Source organism: Zea mays, chromosome 4 (assembly GCF_902167145.1).
Source record: "Zea mays cultivar B73 chromosome 4, Zm-B73-REFERENCE-NAM-5.0, whole genome shotgun sequence".
NCBI lineage: Eukaryota > Viridiplantae > Streptophyta > Magnoliopsida > Poales > Poaceae > Zea > Zea mays.
In genome coordinates this window covers 218,175,260-218,195,682 of record NC_050099.1, presented here as the reverse complement: position 1 = coordinate 218,195,682, position 20,423 = coordinate 218,175,260, and the positions used below count along the sequence as shown (strand labels likewise).

The window sequence follows — 20,423 nt, the reverse complement described above, 5'->3', positions numbered from 1 at the left end:
CTGAAGGTATACTTTAGATACACCAGGCCCCCTGACTAGACCCGGCAGCAGCTTCCTTTGGCATCTCCCACTCATTCACGAGCGGCCATACTCTGTAGGTGATGTGTTCTTGAACTAGATCTCTTGTGCCAATAAAAGTGCACACAGTGTTGAAGCTTCTCTAGCATGCCTCTATATCATTCCCAAGAGCGGTGGCTGGCCTCCTCATGCCGAAGCGAGACCAGATGGGGCGTTGAATAATTCCTCTTATATCTTCCCTCTCAGTTAAATTATTCTCAACATAGAACCATTCTTCCATCCAGGCCCTGGGCCACCTCTTTTGGAATGTTGGGACCGGATAACTTACACTGGCGCGGGGCACGAAGCCGTAACAACCAAAATTGTTATGATATTGCTCCTTGCCAGTAGCCTTCGTCTCATACAGTAGCTCGTGCATATTGCAGAAGCATTTTGCACTTGGTTCCATCCCTTAGCTCCTCACGGCCCAAACAAAGACCCCCATCCTAATAATGGCTTCGGGAGTAATTTGATGCTGGAAAATCTCGAAGGTCTTTAGCACCTCAACTAGAAATTTACTCAAAGGGAACCGAAGCCCAGCCTTCATAAAACTCCTATAAACAACTACCTCATTCTCTTTAGGAGCAGGTGCAGCACTATCTCCCCCAGCTCTCACAATGGAAATATTTCCCTTTCATAGCGTCAATTTGACTCTGCTTGATGGATGATTTTCCGAAGATGGTGTGGCTTGGTCGCTAGGGCCGTTTTTTTGCATCTTCATCTTCACATTCCACATCATAATCATCACTGTCGTCAGAATCTTCAGACAAATCAGCCATTATTTTGTTTGTAATATTCTCTTTATTTGTTTTTTCCATAGCTTCGTAAAATCTAGAAAGAGCAGGGTCCACAATCTTCTTCTCCTCAGACATCTTCTCTTTACACGTATAGCGAAACTTGTGCAAATGTCGAAGCTCACAAAACAAGTGAAATCTGACAGCAACAAATTTAAAACTTGAGAAAACAGCACAAGCAATTGAAATGGCGCGACAAATGCTGCCGTTGTGGGTTTCAATTTATATGCCTAGTGCATTGCAACTTCGCGGGCCCCATTTGTCACTGACTTTCGCTATTCTAGCGAAGGGAAAGTGTTTTTTTTGACCTTCGGCTAAAGGCCTTCGTTCATGTCGTAGTCTGAATTTGTTAGATACAAGAACAAATTAATACTGCGAGGGGCAACTGTTGGGGGCCTTCGTCTTCCGAAGGTCCTCAAAAACATGACTAACATGCTGTCCAGTATAATATACTGTCACAAAAAGCTTCGGCTTTGAGATGAAGGTGTACATGGTATGAAAGGCGCAATCCGGAAGAAGGATGAACCAGTTCTGAAGCTGTGGATGGAGAAGCTTCGGCTTAGCACAAGGATGATGATGAAGGACGAAACTGACTTAAAAGGAAAAGACTGCTTAGTCCTCGACAGATTACCTTTTGACTAATAGAAAATGTCAAGGACATAAATGTAATTTGACCCAGGCTGCGTCCTTGTAATATCGCAAAAAAAGTTGCCAAAGGTTGATCTTCGGTGCGTGGATATGGGAAAAGGGTTGTGGGCCGTTGCATGCTAAGTCAGAGTCATCTGTGGCGTCGTTTCGTTTCTCCCACAAAGAAACCCTAGTGGTGGCCTTTTCCCCTTTTGCCCCTTCTTGGTCGCCCCCCTTTCTCCCCCCCACACTTGGCCGCCCCTTCCCCTCTCCCCTTGGCTGGCCGCCCTCTCCTCCCATGGAAGCCCCTCTCCACGGCTTTCTTCTCCCTTTAGATCTCCCCCCACGCAGCAAGGATCGAGAAGAGGAGGAGCACGTTGAATTGAAGAGGGAGAGAGGATCAAGGAGATGTTCTTCCCCATCTCTCCTTGAAGATTTTCTTGGGGAAAACCCTAGGTATGAATGAAATCTTTGTTCCTCCCTGTAATTATGTGCTTTTGGAGGTTGTGGATCATGGATATTAAATGATTAGAGGTTGGATTAGATGTGGGGTTTGGTTTTGATCTCGAATTTAGTTTTCTGCAGAATGGCAGATTCGACAGTTTCTGTTCATACCAGTTTTCCGTGGTTTTAGTTGCCTCAAAAAATGAAAAGTCTATATATGAGTCGTAGATAATTTGTAGATCTTTCCGTGGCCGTGAAGATCACCTCAATCGGACATAGATCAGAAAGTTATTGCAGTTTGATTATAGCAATTTTCAGTCTCATAATGCTTGCAGAATCTGTTCTCTTAAGATTTAGGCAATTTTATCAACAGAATTCAACCCTGGGTTTGTAAGAAAAGTTGTAGATAATTTCATAAGCTTTATAGATTGTTAAAAAGTGCATTCATTTGAATTATGAAACTCTAGTTATGTTTGTTTTACTGTGGCTGTTCCTGTTTGCCTGACAAAAATGAGCGGGTCTGTTCACTGGTAGGTTCATCAGGTAAATGGCCGAATTGGCTCTTCCATCTATGGAGACTTATGTAGAGGGATAAAAGTTCTTACTGCCAGTATAATTTAATGATTTTTGGTTGAGTGGTTTGTGAGATATCAAATTTTAAAGTTAACTACGCTGCTGTCTGAAACAGATTCGGTCAGTTATCTTGTCAGATATTTTAGAACTTATAGATGACAAAATTTAATTATCCATTGAATACCGAAGTTGTAGGGTATTTTGTGTAGATACTCCTAGATTATTTGTTTGATATCACTAGTGTTATAATTTTAAAGATACAAAATTAACAAACAGCGCTGCTGCTGTATGGCATGTGATTCAGGGTGGGAGGCTTTCCACGAGGTCTTGGTTTCAAGTGTAGGAGCGATTTGTTGATTGTTGGCAAATGTTTGTGAAATATTTGTACTAAGTTTTATGCCCGCTAGCAGGTGGCTACACTCTAGATCATGCCTAGTACATTTCTTCTTCTTCAATGAAGGCAAGTGAATGTAGCGGTGATTGCTTCCGTTCTGACCTGTTATTTCTATTGCCTACACTCTAATATTCAGAAGTATTGGATTCTTTCATAATTGGACTCTATGGTGATGCTTTACTTGCTTGCATTATACTGATGCTCAATCATATATTGATGATGATTATGATTCGAGTATGACTCATGAGATTAATTCACACCCCTGAAGGTAAATGAAGTATTATTTGAGGTTGGTATTGTATCTGAAGGTAAATGAAGTATTATTTGAGGTTGTTTTGAATGTGAAGGAAGTGAAGTATATTGATAAATGCAGCATGCCATATACATTGCATGATTCACTTGCATCTGAAGTTGGGTCGTGACCTATGGTCCGACCGTACCGGTACAACTTAGCATCGTACGTTGCCCGAGGAGGGGTACGATGCGGCTTCATACCCTTAGAGTTATGAAGGCAGAGGACATATGCATTGCATTCAAATGCATTCATTGAAGTGATATTTGCAGGTTTTGTTGACGCAGGGAAGTGTTATAGAACCTATTGTGGTTGTTCGAGGAAATGAGATGGTATTGGTTATATTGGGACTACTGAGTTCTATATCTACAAGTATTTTTTATCTTAATTGTGATTCTTTTAAAATGTTGATTAATTCAATTTGTGGTTTAAATATCTCATCAAAACAATTCGCTTGCTGAGATGTTTCATCTCACTCTTGCATTACTCAATGCAGGTGCTTGTTGCTCATCCAGGGAAGTGGGAAGTAGCAGCACATCCACCTTCACTCTCATAATAACGTTGCTTAGGCGCAGCCATGATTTAATTAGAAGTTTCTTGTCAAAGGATGTTTGTTTCTAACTAGTTGTGCGCACTGGTTAATTTAGTTCATGCCGTTATGGTTGTCTTCCCATTGCTAGAAGATTATTAATATTGATTATGTTTTCTTATCATGATATCTATTTATACTTTGTTGCTTCCCCATTTATGCAATTTTCAAAGGAGATGCTGTCGAAATTTTATATACGAATGTTAGATGTGTAGTTTAGTAGCATTCTGGGGTGTTTGTGGATCCCGGGGTGTTACAGTCCTGTGCCTATAAATAGATGAACAGTAACACCATACTGTTCACGCTGACTTGTAATCGCTCGCACGTCACTCTTGGACTTTACCTTCTATCAAGCCGAAGGTACAAATGTAATTTGATATTATTAATGTTTGTTCATGATCATATAATGATAATATGAATAAAATAATGATTTGATATAATTATTCATATCTTCTTCTATGTCTTTGTTCATATTCTTACATATTGAAATGATGAAGTTATGTCCTTCATGACCTTCGTCTGAAGATCATTATACCCTAAGGGAAATAATGCTTCGAAGGGCGAAGGTCTTTAACCATTAACATTTGTGTTGCCTTGTTCTTAACTCATAGCATTTGAGAACAAGTGACCAACAGATAGTATGTCATCCATCATACTAAGATTAGAACATATATCATAATTTCTACTCGTCATCATCCATCAGTGCCATCTAATCGACCTCTCTGTCTTCATTGTTGGAGAGGATGATGACTAGCGCTGCCAGCTCCACATGCACGAGCGTGGAGACAACCTTGTGTGCAGTCGCCGAAGCTGAGGAGCCCACATCATGGTGGAGAGTAGATGGGCCCGCAGCGACGACACATTGACGGTGATGCTCTGAGAGAACTCTGCAGTTGCACATGAAAATACGGCATACGGTGTCTGGATGATTGAGCCTCGGCTGGCACCGGAGCTCAAGGTGGCGGCGATGCATGAGCCACACCGTTACTAGCTACCCCGCTAGTGTACGTGCCTTGAGGCTCGCTGTGATGGCATCCACTGGGTCCATTCAGGCTGCGACGATGGAAAAGGCTAGCTTGAACTATATACTGCAGGCTCTCTATATACGTAGACAAACCTTAATAAAACGCATGTATAGGAAATGGACGATTCGGTTGTGAGACGAATCACATGATTTAATCCCAAGCTAGGGCGGAAAATTCGTAATGCATCCAAATATACAAAAAGTAAAGATGGCAAGGCGGGCGAAGGGGCAGTAACCGGCGGCGGCCGTAGCTAGCGCGGCGGGCGCGCGATGGCCATAGCATGCCCAAACTAGGGTTTACTAACCGGCGGTGCCACATGCAACTTCTCCCTCTCTCTCTCACTCTTGCAGAGAGAGCACATAGGCGATCCATAGCACGGTGCCCTAGGGTTTACGACCAGCAGCGAGCGCGCCGACCGACGTGGCTGATGACCACGACAGTGGCAGAGGGGAAAGGGAAAGATTAAAGAAAGGGACAGAGAAAAACCTGACGGTGGCACGAGGCGCGGGGATGGTACAGGGGATCGCTGGCGAAGAAACCCTCAGGGACGAAATCCGGCAACCTGACGGCGTGATGAAATGAAACGGCGCTAGGGGACTTGTAAATTTTTCGACTCCCGCGCGCCAGCCGTTAATTGGCGCAATTTCTACTAGTGGTTGTCATAGAGAACCTCTAGTAGAAATGGCTTCCATAGACTGCTGAAGCATTTTCTACTGGCGGTTATCATAGAGAACCGCCTGTATAAATTATTTCCACTGGTGGGTGTCATAGAGAACCACCAGTATAATTTTTTTCCACTGGCGGTTGTTGTTGAGAACCGCCTGTATAAAATATTTACACTAGGTTAATCGAGTATTTCCATTGTCTAGTGTACTTTTATATATTCTCCCTCCTCCCCCTCTCTCTCCCTCGCTAATGGAATTAAACATCTTTCCTTGGCCACGAAAATTGAATTAAGACAATGAAGAAATATATATTGATCTCAAACTTATAGTAGACAGGTTCAAACAATATTCAGTTACGAGACAAGTTTATAGTCTACGGAGCTATTGTTCTACCTTGTCCATCGTGGCGTACCCAGGGCAACGATTTAAGTGGGATGCTTTGCTCAATGTTCCTTATCTTGGTTGGATGGTCCATGAAAAGAGACATGTCGTTGAATTGGTTAAAATCCTCCAAATCAAATACATCATCAACTCCTATAGCTTGTTGTTTTGTTGGAAAAACAACATGCTTCGATTTGTTAGTGCTTTTCTTCTCATTGTTAGAAATGATCTGTTCGGCATAGAAGACCTGTGCAACACGATTAGCAAGGATCCATGGGTTATCTTTGTAACCTACCTTACTTAGATCAAGAATCCTCACCCCATATTTGTCTATCGTGACATGTTTGTCTTCAACCCATTGACATCGGAAAAACTAAGACATGAAATGTACCATAGTCTAGTTCCCATATGTGCTCAATAAAGCCAAATTATGTAATAGTCTCAGCAGTTTCATTGTCTATGGCCTCGCTTCGAACACCACTATTTTGTGACATGCTCGTTTTGTCCTTGGACTTGGTACAAAATGTGAATCCACTATTGTCATAGGTTTTCCATGTCGTGACCTGGCGTGATGGTCCAGATGTCAACCCCTTGATGGTTTGTTCTTCTATTGTTTCTCCATGTGGAATGACATTCACCATTAGCCATGTGTTGAACTGCTGCTTATGTTGCTTCATTACCCAATCATCTGTATGCCCAAGATTTTGTTCACGAAGCTCATTGATGTGTTGTTGGATAATTGGCTCCATTATCGCTAGCTGATGTAGGATGATGTGATGTGCCTCAAGTACTGTATTATAATCAGGTGGGATGAAGGATTTCCATCCCATCCTACTGCTTCCATATAGTCTACCCTCGTGTCGTGACGAAGGCAAACCTATTGCAACATGGTCTTTTAGTATACTATTGCAGAATGGACCTCCGAACTCAATGGCCTCTTCGATACAGTACCCCTCTATCATGGATGCCTCGGGACGAGCATGGGTTGATACATAGGCATTCAGTATTGACATGAAACACTATTATGTCCACATTTCATGCAAGTATATAGGTGTAACACCCTGAATTTTGGGTATAAAATTTCATCTCTAATATCTACCAAATTCAGGTGTTACTCCTTTTCTCACCTCTATAGTTTTTCTTTTCTATTCGCTTTAATAGGATTTTGGGTTAATTATGTGAGAGATGTGTTATTTTCTTTGGAATATTAAAACCTAGGGGAGATACGAATGTTTGCATCATGTTGAGCTTAAACATTATTTTTGGTTGATGCACATGTTTGAAATATTTGAATTTGAATTGTGGATAGATTTGATTTGAATTCCATAGAGAAAATAAAAAGAAAAGGAATTAGAAAATTCAAAGGAAAAAAGGAAAACTCAATTCAGCCCAAAGCAGCCCAGCCCCCACCAGCACGCGCCCGCTCCCTTCCTAACAGGCGGACCATGCCTGTCGGCGCCAGAACGAGCCCACGCGTACTGACTCCCTCTGCCCGGTAGGGCTGATTCGTCGCCACCGGCTTCCCGCGCACGCACGCCCCATTCTCTCTCTGCCCCGCACGCCTCGTCCATTAGCGTTGTTGCCCGTTTCTCCCGTGCACACGCCCGTGTCTCTTCGCCGTGGGCCAGCCCTGTCAGCTCCACCTTCCCCAAGAACCATCGCTTTCTTGCACGCACACGCACGCCGAGAAGACCGGCCATGTTGCCTGCCCATGTGCCCTAGCTCCTTTTTGAGCGCCAGCCCGCCCCCGCTTTCTCTCCCCTGCCTCATTTCGCCCACGCTCACCCTCTCTCGCGCTCTGCCTCCACTACTAGAGCTCGCCAGTGACCCACGCCCGCCGTGCCGGCCGTCCAGAGCGCCAGGAGCCATGCCAAGCCTTCTCGAGCGCTGTCCCGAGGTGAGGAACTCGCTCTGATGCTCGGTTTCCCTTAATTCTGCCCTGTCTTGGTTAATTTGCCCTTGTCAGAGCTCGACCGCGCCAGTTTGCCACGCCCGCGCGACGTCCGGCCAAATTTGCCTCGTCTCGAGCCCCGGTTGTGGTCCATAGCATTCCCCTTCCCTCGCTGGAGCTAGTCCGAGCATTAGCACGCTCGATTCCCCTCCCCACGGCCAGGATCCCTCGTTGGAGTCATCCAGACCCACCCAGAGCACCCCTCTCCTCTGCAGTTCTCTCGCCTTCGGACCCGTTCTCGCGGCCGGAGTCCCGCCAGTGTGTTCGTCGGGCCCTCCTCGCCAGTTCTGGCCAACCCCGGTGACCCCAAGCCCCCAGAGGCCACGCCTGCCTCAGCTCCGGTGACTTCGCTGTCGCAGGCAAAGAAGTGTCGGTCGCCGTGCTGGTTAGCCCATGTGCGCCAGATCCTAATCGCTCACTTCTAATCCAACGATCCGGATCTATGAATACCACTTCGCGCACGCGCCCTACCCCTGTGTAAGGAAAATGGACCCCAGGTCATTCGGCTCAATAGGTTTTGGTGTTTGATGATCAACATAACATATGTATTAATGTGTTTGCTAGTGTTTATGTTTATAGTTCACAGGATGCGAAGAGGATTGAACTAAGACAATGAGGATGCAACACCTAAAAAGAAGACATAAAAAGAGCTTAGAAGTCCAAGACTCAAGAACAAGAGAAGCCCAAAGAATCAACAAAGAAATCCTTAAGAGGGCAGTTAGCCAGCGCACTGGTGGTGCACCGGACAGTGAACACTACCTTGTCCGGTGTGCAGCATACTGTCCGGTGGGACACCCGGACACTCTGCACTGAGAGGCCTACAATGGGCGCTCTCGGGCTATAGCACCGGACTATCTGGTGTGCACCGAAATGTCTGGGTAACGGTAGGATCCAACGGTCGACTGCTAGCTGACGGTCGTTATCATTGCTGAGAGTCAGGCTTTGACACTCGACAAAGAAGGTAATTTGCCGAGTGTCGCCTGGCCAACACTCGGCAAACTATGCTTTGCCGAGTTCCTTACATGGACACTCGACAAAGTATATTTCCATTTTTTTTCTTTTTTAGCCAAACTTTTTGTGGTTTGTTCCTACACTATGTAGACTTACATGTTCCATTTTTGGCACAATTATAAAAGTGTTTGCTATAACTAATAGATTTTGTTCGTTTAATTGAATTTCCTCTGATAATTGAGATTTGAACTGCAAGTCACTCGAAAAATGGAAAATTGTGAATGCAAAAATGATATTCATGTTACTTAGCACAAGTTATAGCCGATTTCAGGAGCATACCAGAATTTTAGAGCACCACGCTCACTAAACATGACCATGAACTTGCCATCCAGTTGTTTAAAAAAAGGTATAAAACACAAACAAACTAAAAAATCATGAAACTTGTCCACATGTCATGATATCATATGTAGAGGCTGTGATAAAAATTTGAGAATGTTTCGATAAATTTGTGATGCACTATATGTAAAAACCTAAGTCTCCCACACATGAAATCATAGAGTTTCAATGTGGACCGACTAGCCTAATCCTCGAACTCACCACAGGCAGCTGACTGGGGGAGGTTGCTAGCTTAATCCTCGAACTCGTCGAAGTCCTGGAACTCCTGGAGACCCGCCTCGGCGTCTTCTTCTCTTAAAAATCCCCGAAGCTACGGTCGAGAAGTTATCGTGTTTATACTAAACGAATATTAATTAGAATATTTAAGTCGACATACTCGCATTATTTGACATTTATAAATGTAAATTAAAACTACTAATTAGTTCTGATTAATTTTCTATTCTAATAATTGTCGGGTTAAACAAGTAATTAATTAATTAATTAACAAGAGCGATTATAAGCGAAACAGTTTGATATCGCGCGAGGATAGCGTGTGACTCACGAAAACGGCGCGCGGCAAGGCAAGCGACACGTGAAAATGGCACATATGATACGCTCAAATGACGTGCCACGATGCACGACGCTGCGCGAAACAGCATGCGGACGGCATGCGAAACAACATACGCGATACCACGCGAATGACGCGCAAACGGCACGTCCAAACAACGCACACACATACTCGACTTAGCGCACGGACGACGCACGAAATAGTGCGCACGACCAACGCGAACGACACGTGAATCAGCACGCGACAACGAGCACATCACGCGCGAACAGCGCACAGACAGTGCGACGATGCGTGGTACTCGCTAACAGATAACACGATTACACTAAACAAGTATTAAATGAAAATCGTTTAAGTTGGTATTAATCAAGTTAACATTTATTTATAAAAGCACGAGTTAAAAACTATAAAATAGTTTTAATTAGAAGGTCATTTTGAATAAGTATCAAATGAACAACTAATTAAATAATTAAAACTTGTGACGTGATAAAATAATATAACTAATACGAAATCAACGTTGTTACGAAGTTGACATGATTGAAATGGGTCGAAATAGGTTTATGACGTATTATACATTGAATGACTAACAATTCGCGGTTAAAAATGATACGACATGCAAATACTACTAAATTGTGTCGTATTTATACTAAACAAATATTAAATGCAACACTTAAGTTCTGTTATTTACAATCGCGTAATTAAAATTATAAATTTGGTTTGATTGAACTGTTATTTTAAATAATCGACACTAAACAAGTAATTAATTATTTAACATGCACGGTGTTGGGAAATGATGTTATTAAAGCGCGTGAATAATGACTCGTGTGAATGACGAAACACGGACAACATATGAATTAGCACGTGCAAAACAGCATGCGCGAAACAGCACGTGCAACGCACGCTACAGCACACAAATAATGTGCAAACCGGACATGCGGCGTGCGTGCACGGACATGCAAATGGATGACGACTACGCGCATGACAAGCGCGGAACGCGCGACGACACGTGACTTGGGTGCAGGTCAGACATGCTGCGCGCGACACGAATCGCATGATGGCGAGGGTGCGATGGGGCTGTGTGCAAGGGGTAGATGAAGGGTAGACCGGGGTAGACGAAGCTCACCTCACAACGACGACGGACGGTGGGACGAGCTCGCGGCGAGGAACGACGACGGCGAGGCTGCTGCTACGCCGGGGCCACGCAACGGCCGAGCCGGGGTTGCTGCAGGCAAGCAACGCTGGCTGTCGCGCAGGCTGCGCAGGGCGAGCCATGCCGAGGCCGCCACACCGGCTGTCGCACAGGCTGCCATGAGGGCACGCTGCGGGCAGGCTCGACCGAGGGCTCGTCGGCGCCGCAGGGCAGGATCCTAAACCACGGGCGAGAAGGGACGGGCAGTTCTGGCCCAACGACGCCTGCTGAAACAAACCAACGGTAGAAGAAGATGTGGGAGAGGAAGACGAGGACCAACAATATAGAAGAAAATAGGAAAGGTGCATCTCGACGGCCGGTTGGATGGGAAAGAGAAACAATAGGTGACAATGTTGACATGCATGTGGGACCGGGTGCAGGCGCGCGTCCGCGTGATGTGCACGACGTGGGCATGGCTTGAGGCGGGGCGTGCGGCTGGGGAGCTAGGGGTGCGCGCTGGGCACTACGGCGAAGGCCAAACGGTGATCAGTTCTACGAGTGGAGAGCAAATGAAAGGAATGACTGGAAAAGAGGTATAGTTGTCGTGGGGCCCACCTGTAAGAATGAGAGAGGGAGGGGAAATGAGAACGTTTGTTCAGGGAGATGGGCCGAACGTTTGTTTCTTTTCTTCCTTTTTCTATTTCTCGTCTTTTCGTATATATAGGCATAGTAGACATATATATATATATATATATGTTCATTTTAGATCAAGCCCGAAATAATTTAAATAAAATTAAATGCAATAGTAGACAAAACTATGCTTCAGCATGAATTGTAGCACACAAAGCTTCTCTAGGATTCAATTCAGTAGGCTTACGCAAATATATAACAAAATAACACTCCATTATTTAGAAAAATAAAAGAAAAGCAAGGAAAATGAGAGTAACGCCTGAATTTGGTGAATATTTGAAAAAAATTTATACCCCAAAATTTAGGGTGTTACAACAAATATGCAGAAGCATGGGTACACCCTCTTTTTTATTTAGGTATATAATACTGGATTAGATATGATTTCTAATACCTCGTTGGTTTTCTTGCAGTTGACATCACATGGTGGCCAGCCTTGCTCCTCGGCTTATGCTATGGCCCACAAGGCAAGGCGACGTCCGATGTCACCTACAACTTGGATGACGGGCCTGAGGCATATAGCAATCGCGCCGTCTACAACCGCCTAAGTGAGTACACTGCCATGGCACAGGAGGTCCATTGGCTAGATGACGATCTGAGGACCGAGGACATCGACAGAGATGTCCTCATGAGGGTCGGGGGAGGCAAGAGGCATGGGCGGTACTAGATTGCCGACGGGGCAATCGACTCATCGTCCACTCCCACTGTGTCTCAGGTGCGAGCAAGGAGCAACAACTCACATCATCGCATACAACAACTCAGGTTAGTGCTTCTGTAACTCGTCATTCATTGAGTTATATACCTTCTCTTTGAGTTATTATAACATTGGGTTGGAATATTACATTTCCAGCTAGAAGAAGAGAGGAGGCAACGACAGGAGATGGAGGCGAGGATGATATCGGAGCAGGAGGTAGATCGGGAGGCCCGTTTGACAGATCAGCAGAGGATAGCGGAGATGTTCCAATACATGTAGAGTCTTGGCGCCGTATATGATTTTGCTCCACCACCTCTTTTGTTCCCTCCAGTTGACCCTCCTCAGTTCCATACTCCTATGAGTATCAAAATTCAAGTTCTTCATGATATATATTCATCTGGTCCAATAACCCCCATGGATCGTCGAGCCAATCGCCGCACCAGTCTAGCCGCCCACCTCGATGAGATACTTTGTGCACATGATATTATCTTTGTTAGTGTTGTTAATACTTTGTGAGATAACTTGGTCTTATTATGTGATATCTTTTGTTTGTTTGGATGGAATATCAAAAACAAATAAAAAGGGGGTATACTGGTCACTTTGCCGAGTGTAACATTCGGCAAAGAGGTACTTTGCCGAGTGTCAAGGTCATAGCACTCGGCAAAAAAGGCACACCTGTGCACGTACCATCTCACCATTCACAAAATATGTAAATTTGATTCAAAATAATAGTGAAAATAATAGGGCGATGGGTATTGGTAGGGTTTGGAGAGTTGTTGCTATAATTTAAAAAATGTTTTGCTGTTTTTTTCGATTCTTAATTTGCCGAGTGCTTTTCTTATCCGATTGCTTTTTGGCACTCAGCAAAGTCTTTGCCGAGTATCCAAAAAAATACTCGGCAAAGAAACCCTTTGCCGATAAAATATTTTTCGAGTGTTACACTCGGCAAAGGCTTTGCCGAGTGTAAAATAGCCTTTGCCGAGTGTCTTAGACACTCGGCAAATAACGCGATTCCGGTAGTGGATGTACAGTTTGCCGTGCTTTCTTTGCCGAGTGCTCGCCAAGTGTTTTCCAGGCTTTGCCGAGTTCTTTAGACACTCGGCAAAGCAACTGTTTCCGGTAGTGATTATAGTTGTAGCCCCTGAATTGAACCAACCAACACCTATTATTTAATGATGATACACATATATGTACATGCTAGTTCAGTGTATTAATTTATACTAACACGTACACGTACACGTTACTTGGACAGTATTTAGGGTTTATAAATACTAGTTCAGTGTATTTATAAATTAATACACTTCACAGCGGGTCCCTCTGGGAACAGCGAAATTAGTACACGTGACTTGGACAGTATTCAGTGTATTAATTTATTATTACGTCCGCTGTAACAAAGGGTGAAGAAACAAGAAACAAAGGGTGAAGAAGAGCGTGCATGTTTGAAGTCTACGCGTAACACAAGCAGAGCACGCATAGACATACATAGTCACCCGTGTGTATATATACACGCATAGACATACATAGAGCACGTACCATGTCACTATTCACAAAATATGTAAATTTGATTCAAAATAATAGTGAAAAATGATAGGGTGATGGGTATTGGTATAGGGTTTGGAGAGTTGTTGCTATAATTTAAAAAATGTATTGGTAAATTTGGTGTTGCTACAAACCTTTTCTATATTAGTGTAGAACAATGTCTTATAACACCCTACTTTTGTAATGTGCAAGGTCACTTGTAAACATACAAACACATACCAAGAATTTGAGGCTCAACCACGAAACTACTATGACTATCGTACCGCATGCGCGTCCCCCACATATTGGACACGTGTTCCGCCACCGCCAGTCCTAGACTGTGTCGGCAACACAGCCCGCTACACCACGTCCTAGCGCGAGTGCGTGTCCCAGGTGTCAGCCACCACGGCTGGTCACCCTGTGACTCCGGTCCCTAAGTCAAGTCACATCGCTCGTCTTTCACCATTCCTGGTACATCGGCACGAACCCACATGACCTTTACCTTCGTCGTCGACCACCGTCCCTGTGCTCCACACCTGCACACCGTAATGTGACCGACATGGTTGCAGATACATAATCTCATAGTCTGGTCGGTACACGGACTACCCCAGAGTGCTACCCGTTGGCAATAACTAATAATCAACCCGAATCAAAAGGGACAAGTCAACATTGTGTTTGCAGAAATGGTGTTACAAATATTGCCAAATGAATATAATACCATGGTACCGAAAGACGAAGTGTCTACAAAAAACCTAAGTGTCGTGTCACCAGCAGCAGCATTTGAGGCAAGTTCTGCTTCAGCCATAACAAAATCGCTGTTTGAGCTTGAGGCATTGACAGAGCCACGTTGGGGCCAGCGAAGCTGTGCACTTTGATGGCAGGAGTTGGGATGGAGGGGCAGAGGGAGGAGCCGAGGTTGGTCGGGTCGTTGGCACAGGAGGCGAGCGGGGCGATGGCGAAGAGGAGACGGCGACGACGTGGGCTTGTGGAGGTGAGGAGGCCGGCGACCAAGTGTGGAGGCGCAAAGCCGCTGCGCCAAATCACCGAGAGCAGCAGATCCGAAGGGAGCATGGGAGCAGGCGAGTAGCCAACGACGCATGGCAGATGACCGGAGCCCGGAGCGAGCAGCATACTGCGCGGGGCTGGAGGCAGGGCGAGGGCGCGATACGGCTAGGGTTGAGGGCGGAGGCGACATGGTGGCGCCGTCAAGAGAAGGGGATAAGAGGAGGTAGGGTTTGCTAGTTTTTAATAGAAGTGATTTCGATTTGGACGAGTTGCTGAGTTGGTCCTGTTCGGGCCTAATTTATTTAGCCACCAACAGTCACATGTCAATCAATAGCGACCAACCGTCGGATGTCCACCTGCCTCTATAGCGACCAACCTTGAGTAGTTAAATTTCTAGATTTTTAGCGACCGGTGGCCCGTCGCTGCAAATGCATTTAGCGACCAACTGTCGGTACATAACTTTTAGCGACCAACCGTCTGTCCCTAATAAGGGTCGCTAAAGATCAACCATCGTATAGTGATAATACCATGGTACCGAAAGACGGAGAGTCTACAAAAATCCTAAGTAGGTACTTAAACTTTCAAAAATTCACGTAATAAAGATACATAAAAAAAACATGTCACGTTGCATAATAAAAGGAAAAAGGAGAAAAAGAAAACATAAAATAGAATTAAATATGCATCCGTGTTCGGTCGTTTTACCTGGTGATCTGTTTACGTCGTTAACTCATCCGGCTGTTTACAATCTCGTTCCCGCGGCCCACGCGACTAGTCCGTTTGGTTCCAGTACACATGGTTCGTTCCGCTTCTGATGTCATCGGGCGCTACACATAACAGACATGCATGGCATGGCGGTGACTGCTGACTGTGGGATGCACGCGTGCCCCTGCCCTTGCCCTGCTCCTTCATGTGACTCGGTTCCGTCCAACGTTTTTGGTACCAGCTAGCCAAGTACTGTGCTAGTACCGTGTAAACAAAGGGCTGTACTGCCAGCTAATAACAATGCAAGCAGGACAATTAGATCGAGATAGAAGATGTCAACATGTGCCGATGTTTACTAAGTAAAAGAAGAAAAATGGATGCACCGTTATCATCGACGAGCTGAGTATTAAAATCGGTAGCAATATGAACGGGTCCATAAAGAACATCCATTGTTGCATGCAATCCAAATAGCTAGTCACCGTGTGTATATATATATACATGCATAGACATACATAGAGCACATACCATCTCCTATTCTCATACAGGCTACTAGTTTCTTCTATATTTGCAGGTACGTAGGTATTTACTTTGTGTTAGTTGGCCCTTACGACATCAGTTTTTCTGTAAATATTAATACATTGGTTTATGACAATCAGTTAGTATAATGGAACGATGCCTACCGTAGTATCATATGCTCATGCATGCATGCCATATATATGATACCGTTATTTTTTTTTTTAAAAATAATGCGTTTGTTTACACTATGTCAGTTTTCCTTGATTATTGATGCTTGTTGGCAATTATAACAGTTTCAGAAGGACACTACCTGATTGATGGAGGTCGTCAAGCTTGGTATAACCACCCAAACATGGCCTGATCTGGTTGGCTACGCTGTTGTAGATGCGGTTAATATTATCCGTCAAGATAATCCCAATATAACCGAAGTTCGAGTACTCCCTCCAGATGGGGTCCCGTCTCCACTCCAAGATGGTGCCATACGTGTTTGTATCTACAACGACATCGTCAATGGTCAGGCTGTTGTGGTTAACCCAGCACCATATATTGGCTAGATTGTTCCACAATGCCAAGCCTTCAATTTTATTACGCCTTGATGGATTACGCACAAATTTGATTTGAATAATGCGAGCGAGTGTGATATCTAAAGTTCCTTGCATGGCTGGTTTACGTGTGTGATGGCTCTACTTGTACTTCAGAGTTTGTGTTAATCAATATATTTAATAATAAATAATTATATGCCTCGTGTTTATTATCGATATATTGTCTAGAGATGTGGTTATATATTATAGTCTTTTTTAAGGGCCATTATGTTATGGGAAATATTTAAGGTCTACTTGTCACACTTATGGCATTATTGCTTCCCAATACTAGTAGTATCCACCGTCCCTTCCATCGATTAATGGTGCCGCAACTTTCAATACAATCCACCCGTCAATGGACCACCGCTTTCGCTTTCGAGCACACGAGTAATAAAAATGGACAAGGTAAATATACAATATATACTAACGACTAATTCCTTACTTACGGTCCAATGTTTGGCACTTTGAAGCATTCCAATTTTAATAACGAGTATTGTTTGGCACCAAGATTTACATAAAACCACATGAAAGTTAGTATTTGATAAAGTCTCCCAAAACTATAATCCATATATAATTATGCACCCTTGCTACCAAACCACCATGTAAAAACGCAAAAAGCAAGCACAATATTCATATGCGCGTTAAAAATCAATACATGGCGGTACACTAACAACTACTTTATGTTGGTTGCTAAATGTGCCTTTAGCATCCTACAGACGTTTCATAAAGACCTTTAGCAACCTATAAAGATGGTGGTTGTAAGTACCATCGCTAAACAGTCACACGCGGTTCTAAGGACAAAACGAGATGTTCCACTATACATGAAATCAAATGAGAATCACATGTATAGCAAAGTCACACAATGGATTATATCAAAACACATTGATTTATTATATCAAAACTAGTATTTATTAGATAACCACTATGCAACAGTATCATTGACGACTATCAATATTTGTCATCGTGTGTATAATGATACATATATTATTATCACCGAGATGATGCAATGTAAACCAAATAGTCGACGTGTTTATATATATTTAGAGATACATATACATGCTACTACTTTCTTATTTGTAGGTAGGCATGTATTTTTGCTAGTAGGTGCTTACATCAGTCTTGTAGTAAATATTTGGCGGTCAGATTGCACTAGTACACAGAAGCTCTATAGTGGCGGTCCTAGAGCTATTTGCACTGGCGTTTTCAGTGCCGCTAGTGCTAGAGGCTAGTGGAAATCAGCCTTTTCATTGGCTGTTGTTTTGCAGCGGCTAGTGAAAATAGCATTTCCACTAGCGGCTGTATTATGTAAACCGCTATTGGAAATAACATTTCCATTGGCTGCTTTATTAAGCAAAACGCTAGCCGCCAATGGAAATGTTATTTCCACTTGTGGTTTGCTTAATACAGCCGCCAGTAGAAATGTTATTTCCACTGGCGGCTGTATTAAGCAAATCGCCAGTGCAAATGTTATTTTCACGGGCGGTTTGCTTAATAAAACCGCCAGTGGAAATGTTATTTTCACTAGCGGTTTGCTTAACATTTCTCGCCAGTATAAGTTTTCTCGACTTTTTTGAAATTTTCAAACAAAAATGAATTTTATATTTATTTACACACACGCACACATATTGAAAGCAACGTGGAATTAAATTCTATCATACATTCTACACATCAAAGTCTTTTGTTTACAACCATATATGCTTCACACATTCTATACATCAAAATTTTTCACCTATGCTCTAATAACTATCTCGCCTAAGAGATAGTCTACTAACTTCTGGTGAAGCTTCCCAATACTAGTAGTATCCACCCACTAGTAGAAAAGACCTCAAAGCTTGCGGCACCCAAGGCGCACCGGAATCGACCGAGACAACCACCGAGAGGTCAAGGAAAAGGAAGCAGAGCGATCGGAACAGAGGTAACAGGGGGCTAAACAAGTTTCCTGACAAGACATATAAAATCGCAGACGTGAGCCCGAATGGTCAGCCCCTAGCTCCAGAAGAGGCACTGCCTAAGTTCCGGAATGCACTTGGGTTCTTAGTTAGAGATAATCTTGACATCACAATCCGACAGTGGAGAGATGTATCAGATGATGTCAAGAATCAAATGTGGAATAAGCTAATAACGAGGTTCGTTTTGCCTCGGGGTTTAGAAGAACTCGTGAAAAAATACACGATGAAGCAGTTTGCAATCAATTTCCGAAACTGGAGGTCTGAGATGAATACAAAGTTTGCAAAGAAAGACCTAGACCCGACGAAAAAATATATAATCTCAGCAGGTCAGTGGGCAGTATTTCTAGAGCAGAGGAGCAGCCCTAATTTCATATCGCTAAGTGAGGCAAATTCGGAACTATCTAAGAAGAACAAATACCACCACCACCTTGTCACAGGTGGTTACAAGCGTCAGGTTCCTAAATAAAGACAAGAAGACGCCGAGAAGAAGGCTACAGGGTTGCCGACATTGTCCGAGCAACTTGGTGAAAGGACAGCTAATTGGATCTGTGCTAGAAAACCAAGGGAAACTGAGTCTGGTGTATCTTTTGATGATCCCACTGTTGAGGAAGCGGCAAAAAACATATATGCAATTGCAGCTAAGCAGAGCCAAGGAACATTTAAGCCGCAAAGGGAGAGAGACATTCTAACGGCTGGTCTCGGTAACCCTGAGCATCCTGGTCGTGTACGAGGAATCTCATCTAAGGAAGGTTGGAAGGAAGGATTCAGACCACAATGGGAAGGTCTGTACAAGAAACATGATTGATACAAGGAAGAGATGGCGAATTATTTTAAGGAGAAGGCCAAGAAAGAGTTCAAAGGCCTGATGTCTGAAATGCTATCGAATCCTCCTCTAGAATTGATGCAGCAATTGGCGATGGCGAGTGCGATGTCTGTTCAACAGATGACCACTCCACAGATGCAAATAATTCCAGCAGCTCAACCGCCGGCTTCCACCGAGGGTACGACCATCCCAAGCGCTATCACGTCAACGGGAAATAAGGTCCGCTATCCAGTTGATGGCATCACAAGGCCTATGGCATGCACACTAGTTATAAGATATGGTATTAACAATCAGCGTAAAAAGAAAGTAGCCACAGGCCTTGCGATCCCAGGACGCAAGTTCCATGGAAACGACATTCCAGAAGAATATTGCAGGGTAGAAGTGACGACAGTCGTCCAAGGATCCGAGGAAGACATGCTAGACATCCCTGGGCCCGAAGGTATCGAGACACTTGGACAAGCTATCAAGAATTTTATCCTTTGGCCTCGAAGGGATGTCGAATTGGTTGATCCACCACGACAGTCGTCGTTGCAGGTCCAACCGTCTCCGCCTTCTCAAATTGCTGTTCCTATTGTACATCCATCATCACCTCCTCAAACTTCACATGCTGCTCCTCATCCTCTTTTTGACCCTCCTTCTCCTCATCCTCTTGGTGGCCCAACGTCTCCGCCACATACATCGCCTTCAGGGATCCACCTTCTCCACAGCCATCAAGGGATCCACGACCATCAAAGAAATCTAAAGTTTCTATACCAAAATTAGTGTCCCCGTTCGAGAAGAAAAAGAAGAGTAAATCCACTGCCGGCACATCTCGTCTTTTGAAAGGGATTGGACGGAGCCTCACGCCAGACACTGTTGATTTGGCCGATCTCGAGGAGTCCGCAAAAAAGGCTAAGGCAATGGCTGCAAAGATAAAGAAGCCAACTAAGGCAGATTATAAAAACGTGCCTAAAAAATATGTGCCGGGCAGACCACTACTCACTTTTGAGAAACTAAGGAAGGTCCCGGCTAATATTAAAAGTTTGCATGATTGGTACATGCGGGCATCTTCAGTTGGCATCGACACCATCAGTGTCAATATACCATCCCATGCTTTTATTGGTTCAAATCAAAAAGCCTTTGTTGCATTCGAGGAC

The 20,423-nt window shown here is 44.0% G+C and overlaps 1 protein-coding gene across 1 annotated transcript; it reads left to right on the top strand.

Moving 5' to 3' along the window:
- Nucleotides 1-15,912: 15,912 nt before the first annotated feature.
- LOC118477020 (uncharacterized) lies at nt 15,913-16,673 on the top strand. The gene is made up of 2 exons (XM_035967533.1): nt 15,913-15,989; nt 16,228-16,673. Exon 2 carries the CDS (start codon nt 16,252-16,254, stop codon nt 16,486-16,488), a length of 237 nt encoding a protein of 78 aa, XP_035823426.1. The 5' UTR covers nt 15,913-15,989; nt 16,228-16,251; the 3' UTR covers nt 16,489-16,673.
- The last annotated feature ends 3,750 nt before the right edge of the window (nt 16,674-20,423 follow it).